The sequence below is a fragment of the Haemaphysalis longicornis genome, unplaced genomic scaffold (genome assembly GCF_048455015.1).
Source record: "Haemaphysalis longicornis isolate Haplotype H1 unplaced genomic scaffold, Haemaphysalis longicornis Haplotype H1 scaffold_6, whole genome shotgun sequence".
Lineage (NCBI taxonomy): Eukaryota > Metazoa > Arthropoda > Arachnida > Ixodida > Ixodidae > Haemaphysalis > Haemaphysalis longicornis.
The window spans coordinates 57,160,626-57,169,827 of record NW_027526407.1 but is presented as its reverse complement, the minus strand read 5'-3'; the positions used below and the strand labels follow the sequence as shown (position 1 = coordinate 57,169,827).

Sequence of the window (9,202 nt, the reverse complement as noted above, 5' to 3'; positions counted from 1 at the left end):
AACGACATTAGCGGCAAACAGAAACCGACGTTAACGACGGTGGTATACGCGCGTGTTATAAACAACGTTTTATTTTTAACAGCCGTCATATGTGTCGTGTTTACACGCCAGCAGTTCCCGGCTAGAACCCACGGCGTGAAACACGGCTTGCGCGGCTTAGCACAACCACGTGTACGCGTCGCAAGCGAGTTCATGAAAAATAACGGCGATCCTTGGTAGTACGTCGGCGCAAAAGTCAAGCGGACCTTGCAGCCCAGAACTGAGCGTTTATTGGCGCGGAGTGTGAACTGCTTTCGCGCACGATCCACGCTGACACCACGACGTGAAAAAAAAAAAAAAAATACTGCAGCTTTAACCGGTGGCGTTTGTGACTTCCGTACCGGTTCGATGGTGCGGCGACCTAAGTACAGTGGTGATCTCGCTAAGGGTGAACACGGGAGCGCGTGGCCGCCGGTACTATCAGAGCAGCCTAGCGAGCCCAGCGCGAACCATCACGCATGCGCTGTGCGGGCCGAGCGATATATTGCTTTCAGCGCGCGCATCGCGTCATCGGAGCGTCTGCTCGTCGTCTGCTATGTTGCGTCTCGTCTGCTAATGGTACCTTGCTTTGATCCGCGACTACTGGATTCTTGCATGAAAACGCCCAAATATCAATAGGTAAACGATGATAGCTTTCTCCCGTATATTGAATTAAGGTCGTAGCGCCTGCGCCCACTTTGAGTGAACCACCTTCGAAGCCTTGAATTGTGTGCTTCCATGTGCATTTAAAGGGGTCCTGAAATACCTTCCGCCGATGCATGGATGTACATGTACCCAAATAAAGCAATGTATTTTCAATATTCTCCAGCAAGAATTTTATTAAAGCGATGAGTATTAGTTGAGAAATTGTAAATCAAAAACCGCGCATTATCGTCGCTCCGCGTTTCCTCCTCCTTTCGACTTACTCTCCGCTGTTGACGGTGCGCGAGCCTTGCCTCCCATGATGCTGCGCTCCGCAGCGGTGACGTACTTCCGCTATTGCGCTGCCCAGACTGTCGTCTGCTACGGGCAAGCTTTGTTGACACCATGAATCCCGCACTCCGATCAAGGCTGGAAAAGCGAACGAAAAATTTGGCCGCATGTATGCGGCGGCCTGGCCTTGCCCTTTCGCGGTGTACGTTGCTGGCGGCACATGACTTTTTATCGGCGGCGAACTCGCAGCCGCACGGGGAGGGTCGTGCGCTCGTTCCCTTGATGCACCGCGCACTGTTTATCCAAAAAGCGCCGTATCAGATGTGGCCCCGCTGGTGCCGGGTCTTATTTTGCCGTGGTGGTAATTCCTGCCGGCGGCATGTGAAAAAGTCATATTAAACCAATACAGAACCCGTGCACAAAACGCTTCAATCATGTGACCAGTTTAGCTTGGGGCGACGCGTGGTGGAGAGCGGCAACGTTGGCAAAACATGCTCCTCCGCGGCTCTGAGCTTTCTAGCGCTGGACCGAGCGCCATTTCTATGACAATCTCAAACATCGGTTGCCTTGGCAACAAGGCACAAACCGCTCTAGAAGTCAGTTACGGTTCCGCGATTCCGGTTCAGCTCGGGGCCCCACCTCGCGACATGTGGGCACTGCAGGCGTACCATTCACTCCCATTGGGAAGTGCGAGATGCGTTTGGCATTACAGGAGGCGATGGTGTGTGTGTTGTGGACGCCTTTGTTTCGCGATGAAATGCGACGTTGTGCTTCTGCGGGTGGATAGTGCTTCCCATGGTCTGGATTATCTTTCTCGAGCGGCGTACGACTCAACCTCGCATGGGGTATGTGCAGTGTGCGTGGCTAAAAGCCATCTCGGCTTGGGCGCCAGGTTTAAGTGACTTGCTGTTCGTCCCCGCAAAGCGCGCGCGAGGTGAGTACCGAATTTACGACGGGCAGGAGGCAACCCATCCTCTGTCAATCGTGGTTCAGACTTTCAACGCATGTTGTGACGTTGTGTTCGTTAGAAACGCATCTTTGGATTGTTTTGAAGGTGAATAAAATGTATGCGTCAAACCCGGGCCTTCGGCTCAGGGCGTTCTCTGCGATTGCACGAAAGAAGTGCCACGGGGCTTCAACGCTTTATGGAACGTACTCAGGTAACAGAATATCCATGTCGTGTTATGGCCGTGTTGCATTCAATACAAACGGTTAAGCGTTTCTTTTACACTTGTTTCGTTTGTCGTAAAATGCCCAAGCACTCCGGCACTCTGCTGGCAGATCAGCCGGCGAGCCGACGCTGAGCAGACGACTGATCTCTTTGCCGGAAGTTGGTTAAAAAAGCCGCCCAATAGCAGGATGTCTAGCTCATGACGGACATCTGGGAATCGATGATGTAGACATGTGAAGATGGCGGCGTCCAAAAACACGAAGGAAAGGGTGAGAAAAAAACGACAAACTTTGCAACAAAAGTGTGAGCTTTCCGCTGCGCGTAAAAGAGTAATACTTGGCACAGAGGACGTTGACGACCCAATCTAACGGTTGCGCTAGTTCATTTAGTGTGCTCAAAATGCCTTTCAGGGCCCCTTTAAATGACTTTTTGTAAGCACTTGCAAAAATAAAGTGCTGTTAAAATCTGCGTGACCTTTTGATTTAGTCTGTTTGAAACAAGTGGGCGAGTTACGCTGCTGTGCCGAAACAATTGTATTGGAGCCAACGAACGAATTACCGCTCAAGCGGAAACATTTTTCATGTGGATTCTAGTTTCCACTCCTTCATACAATGGCTGATGGCTCCACCGCTGCACGCGCGATAAACATAGCAGACGACGCGCATACGCTCCGATGACGCAGTGTGCGCGCTGAAAGCATAGTCTCGCTCGGCACGCACAGCGCATGCGTGATGGTTCGCGATGGGCACGGTAGGCTGAAGGGTGAACACGCGCTCCCGTGTTCACCCTTAGCGAGATCACCACTGTACGCGTGCCCGGAACGCACTGCTGACGTACCAACTGTTCCAGCCTCTTATTCTTGCCGCGTTTGGAATAGCTCAAGCCGACACCTTTATGCTTTGGCGTTTGCTTTTACTTCGCCCCCATTCGATACCATTTTAGCGCGTTTTTTTTTTCTCTAATTTGCTCTATCGTGGAAACAATCCAACGTGTATTTCTAATTAAAATAGCTCGCGGTTATGTAATAGCTAATCGCCTCAAATACTCCCCAGGTCCCCTTTGCGCCGGATAACGCAGATATGAATAAGCCACGGTCGCCGGTTTAGTAGTTTGGGAAAGTCTTGCCTATGTATACTTCGCGTTAAATAATTCTACCACATTTTTTAAGGGGCGAAGCCCCGTAGGGGCTGGGGCTGTCGGCGTCTCCTGTCGTCGTCGTCGTAATCGTCGTCTCATGTAGTCACGGTACTAAAACACCTGGAAACTCGTTTACGGCTCGCGCTGGAGCGCTTCGTAACGCGTACTAAAAAAAGCGCCGGGACACTCGGTTACGCCTCGCGCTAGAGAGCTTCGTGCTTCAAAGACAAGAGACTTTTACAGCAAAGTTGTGTAGCTCTACCTTCCAGCGGTTTAATCTCCGTTGGCAAAAACGCCAATGCGCCAAGAATACACTTGTGGACTCCATGCTTCGCCCCTCCCCAGGCTTCACGTTAGTGATGATGGCCCGGGATTTTTTTATATTGTTGTTTTTGTTGCCGCGCAGTTGAATCAAGTGGCAGGCGGACCGACAAACCAAAATTTTCGGGTTTCAGTAGAGCAAAAGTCTCTGCTTCAAAAGATCGATTGATTGTAGGGTTAACGCGCCGACGCAACGCTGGCGATGAGGCGCGCCGTAGTGGAGGGCTCCGGATTAATTTTGACCACCTGGGGGTCTTTGACGTGCGCCGATATCTCGTACAGACGGGCGTTTTTGCTTTTCGCCTCCATCAGAAAAGCGGCCGCCGCGGCCGGGAATCGAACCCGCGACCTCGTGCTCAGCAGCGCAACGCCTTAGCCACTGAACCACCGCGGCGGGACTCCTTCAAGAGGGACTCCAAACAAGCGGTATTGGCTCCACAAACCGGGCAGAACGCACCAAGAGCATCATTTTCAACGACCGGCGAGTGCTGACGACGTGAGGCCTCAGGCCATGTGTTCGCGCCTCCGTAAACGACACGCCCTTCGGCACTAGTGTGTGCGCACTGAAGACGCTATCGGCAAAGCCCATCTAATGGCGCTTGAGAGACACCTCTAACGACGCCAATTTTCTGCCCCTACGTCCTTGGGCGCGTTATGATCGCCGCGGGCGGGTTAAACAGACGCCCGCTTCTTTCCGCCACAGATCAGTATCGACGCGCCTTATGACAGCGACTATGCGAGATTGCTTCACGGAATTATTCCGGAAGGCACGGCTGTACATTCCCTGCTGCTGAAGAGGCAACCGGGGGGTGGGGGGCAGAGCGATAGCAATCTCGACGGAAAGGATCCACACCGTGTTTCGGGGCGCTTATCTCTACGCGCCCAATAAAAAAAAAAAAACAGATTCAGTAATGCTCTAGCGCTTCTCATGTTATGAAACTCTCCATGAAGCGCTACTGTAATCTGATGCCGATTTCATCTCTATTTGCGCATGGAAACGGATAAAAAGCCATAGTTGCACCGTAAAAAAAAAGGTCATCACCAATACGAGCAAGAACGCTTAGGAATCTAAGAAACAGACTGACGACACCCTGCATGCAAGTGGTGGCTAGTGCTCACATGCACTAGCTCCTGCCTGCATAACTACTTCACCCGCACGCTACAGCCGTCGACAATATAAACAAGAACAAGAATCCAAATGGATACTTGTCCGTTACGTTGAAACTAGCGGTTGTAGCAGCGCCTTTTACTAGGCTTCTAACGAACAAGTATAGCTGTTCAACTCGTCAGTCACAGTTGCCGCAAATATGAAAAAAGAACAAAGAAACTTTGTATACTGACTAACGAGATTATGGACTCACCGTTGAGCGACCTCTCAAAGTGCGCGTTGACGTGCCTCTGCAGCGCCCCCTGGGATCCGAAGCGCTGTCCGCAGCCGGCTACGATGCAGGCGAACGGCTTCGAGCCGCAGTGGCTCAGGGTCACGTGGCGTTCCAGCCACTGCCGGGAGCACGAGCGCCTCTCGAACACCTGCACAGCAGGACACAAAATGAAGCGGGAGCATTTAAAATTCATGCACCGCAGTCTCCTCTACGCATGAACGCGTAAATACGTCGACACTGCAGCTGTTTTAAGGGCAGAATTTGCATTTCTGTCTTGCTGACTTGTTAAGCCTAATTGGAAAAGTCACCACAGTTAACGAATAAAGTAAACAGCATGTCGTTTTTAATCTAGGGGTCAACCCTGTGATCTGTGATCTGAATGTGTAAGCTTAAGCTAAGCTACCTTTTGCTTCTTTCTCTGCAGAGTTCTGGGTTCGTATCCTACTTTAAAAAAGCTCGCTTACCTGGTCTTTTAGACATTTTTAAAATGTCACTGCAGTGTATATGTCAACTTTGCGTTTGTGACCGCATAGTGTGCAATTCGAGTTCATCATAAGGGACCAGAAGGACAAAATACAATACGGCTCAGTATGAAACAACTAGCATTTAATAACACCCTTAGGTCTATAGTTCAGTCACGAGAGGCATTTTGTTAGCCGAAAGACAGCGAGAAACATTGAAATACTTTCAAATTTCGGCTACAGTGTGACGGAATATAGGCAAGAGAGACGCAATAGCGGCCAGCATGAAAAAAAAAACTTATCAGTGTATTATCTGCACGTTAGCATAGAAGTAATACAATCAAACAGAAAGTAGACGCTCTTGTCCGTGGCTTCCGTTGGCCGCCGCCAATCGCATAAACGAAGGCACGAAAAACAAGGCACACTGCTGCACACGCCCTAACCCCTATTTTTGCAACGCAGTGTCTAGAGTGGCGTCCGACGGCACTCTAGCTGATCGTTGCAGGCATGGCTAGAGTGCCGTCCAACGACATTCGAATATTTAACACTAGGCTAGCAACGGATCCCAAAGTCGGTGGTTCGAGACCAGCTGTTGCCTCGGTTTTTTTTAAGTGCGAATGCACTTCTTAAGCGAGCCTGAATCGTCCGCCGCCGTAGTCCGCATAGCAACAGCTGCGGGTGCGCGCGCTCCTCGTCTTCCCTAGCAACGGGGATGGAGATGGGCGCGCGCTGCCTGGCCGCTGACATGGCACATACCCACGTGGGGGATTGGCCAGGAATCGGGCGTGAGAAGGGCTAATGCACCCGCTTAAAGGAGTACTGACACGAAATTTCAAAGCTGAGATCCGCTCTAGCAATCAAGTACAACGACAACACAAATAGGTGTCTGTGAATAAATGCATCTTTCTTTCTTTGTATTTGTGTGTGTGTGTGTGTGATCTCTCTTTCGCGAACATTACCGAACCGCGCAAATTCAACTCGTGCATTCGCACTTTCACATTCTTCCCCTCGGAGAAATGCGGGGAATTTTTTTCCATTATTTAATTGAAGCGTAATTTTTATGCCTTACGTTAGTTTTGGTGTTTTAAATTTTTTTGTGTGTGCATTAGGTTATCTTTTGTTATGTTATGTTAGGTTGCCTATATTTACGTTATCTAGAGCGATGTACTGCCAGACGCGGCAATTTTGCCACAAAACGCCAATGGACGTCGATATAGTGGAGTGCTTATAATACCGTCGGACGGCACTCTAGACACGGCCTTTTTGCAAAGACTCATCCACATAAGTATACTTTCTTTCCAAGAACGGTGATTGAATGGAATAACTTGCCACGAAACGTTGTCAATACCAAACAATTTTTCGGAAGAATCGGAACGCTTCTTTGGTGATCTGTAGAAACCGCAGTTGTGTTGGAGTGCTTCCTATTCTGTGGTTATTTTGTGATGTTCTTTTACTTCCGTTGTATTTGTTGGCTTATTGTGTTGTGGTTCATGCGTTTCGTGTTTTGCAATTTAAGAAGCTTATGGTCTTACGCCGCTGAGTGTTGACGATAATTCTATTTCCTATTTTTCTTCTGGCATTATGTCTGCCCATTGTGCTAGGGTAGTCCACTCTGATCCTTTTTTTGGATTAATATTGTTGATCATTGCTTGTGTGATGACCCTCCCGCCAGGGCCAAAGAGTTAGCCAGCAGAATAAATAAATAAAAAATAAATAAATAAATAAATAAATAAAAAAGTTACATCATTTTGGCGTAGTGGGAAGAGCGCCACGTACTTCCCGTTGCGGCCAGAGAGTCGCGAGATCGAAACCGGGCGCCGCCTAACTAATTTCTTTTTATAGTGGACTGCGCTGACGTCAGCCCAAACGCTGACGGGGCTGAAGAGACGCGCATGCGCAGTAGAGTGCGGACGTCGGACAACGACAACGAGGGGAGGGAGGGACACAGCCCCGAGCATGAGATGCTTCGCATTGATGAATAAATAAATATAAGTAAAAAATAAAACTTTGAGACGTCATAGAAACGTCGCCGAAAAAATGGCTGGGGAGTACTGCTTCGTGTATTTTCCTGAATATTTCGATATTTGTTGGTAGTTTGCGAACAAATTGGTATCAGTGTTATCCGGGACAAACAAGTCTTGTAAGTGAACCAAACTTGCATTTTGCTTCATGGTCAAGGAAAAGAAGGACACGGCGACCACAGCGCATGCGCACAGCGGACGCCGCCTCGCCGTTTCGTATCTTAAAGGGACGCTGAAGTGAGCTTGTCAAGCTCCTGTGGGGTAACCACACAAAATTTCTAAATAAATTGGCCGAAATACCGCATTTTTGCGATTCTAAGCACCTTCGGAAAAAAACAGTTCGCATGCGAATCTAAGCACTACCTTTTTTAAGCAACCATCACAAGGTGGATTTCAGAAGCGTGGAAGCGGGTCCAAGTTGACGTTGTGGCCAAGTCATTCATCAAGTTTTCAATTACAAATTGCTTGATGTACAGTCCTCAAAAGTGTTACCAACAACAAAGAAGTGGGTGCCAGCCTATGCACAGAGCGGCTCACGATGCTGCGCGGGTTATCAGCGAGGTAGTGCGCATGCGCCGGAGCAGCTGAGTGCAGAAGGGCATCCTCGCCAGCGTCGATTATCAGCCGGCGAAGATGCACCGGTGACTATCGTACGCTGCCGCTCTGTGCATGGACTCGCACCCGCTTGTTTGTTGTTGTAAACACTTTAGCGGACTGTACACCCGTTTTTTTCGAATCTAATTAGGTTTTTCGAATCTAAGCACGCCCCTCACTTTGGACATCACGATTGCGAAAAAATGGGGTGCTTAGAATCGAGTAAAATTTAATTTTTATACTATCAGCTACATCGGTTTCAATGCGCGATTCAAAACTGCGGTTTTGAACGCATCTTTCCTATAGGAAACATGCATTGTTTTAGCTGGGAACAAGTTTTTAAGTACACATTTCCATCTCAGGTACAGTAAAAAGCACGTTTAAACGTATGTTGTCGCACGGCTCACTGCCCTGGATGTCGGTATTCGTTTTGGCAGCATACGTACGGCTGGCAGATCTAAAAATTACGCCTTTAAACGTACTGCAGCTCTATTTGGACAACCGTTTCCGTTCAAGGAGTTTCAAGTGACGCCACTCCATTTGCGATAAGAGAGCGTAGGTACTCCACAAAAACCGGTTGTCTGTCCCTTTAATACTATACTGTTCGCCGTATATGTGCTCGACGCTAATTCTACGAAGCAGCTTAGTGGCTTAGTTCCGCTCCAGACAGCGTAACTACAGCGATTCACCGTTATTCCCAGCGACCTCGTTGCCCACTGACGCGTGAAGAGACCAGACCTCAACCAGGACGGAACTGTACACAGTCGTTTCCCAGAATCCGGCCATAAAACGCAGCAAGGAAGCGGAACGCACGTTAAGAAAGAAAGTGCCATTATCTAGCTCACGTTCTCACTTATACTCCGGCGCTACTTACTTCCCAGAGTGCCAACGAACCGTACTCCCTCGCGTTTCTCAGACAAGACGAAGACCGGCGGTGGAGTGAGCTACAGTGAAACTTGGATATAAAGAACTTGACAAAAGTTCGCAATTTTTCGTTACGTGCAGGTTTTCGTTACACGCAAGTTTCGGGTTAAGGCTGGCATGAATGAAGCAGAAACGAAACCAAAATGCTAGACATAATCAGTGACGGTAAACTCAGCCTTCAAGGATTTTTTTCCCAGTGAAAAACTGCGTGATTTGCACCTGCTGATTGGTTGATTGATT

At 49.0% G+C, this 9,202-nt stretch overlaps 1 protein-coding gene across 2 annotated transcripts in view; it reads right to left on the bottom strand.

Annotated features, from left to right (window-relative positions):
• The window catches only part of Jing (AE binding protein 2 jing), a 159,045-nt gene that overhangs the window by 35,433 nt on the left and 114,410 nt on the right, over positions 1-9,202 (bottom strand). For both annotated transcript variants that reach the window (XM_077674427.1, XM_077674428.1), the window contains exon 4: positions 4,942-5,110. In XM_077674427.1, the coding sequence (XP_077530553.1) occupies positions 4,942-5,110 (169 nt within the window). The remainder of the gene's footprint in view (positions 1-4,941; positions 5,111-9,202) is intronic.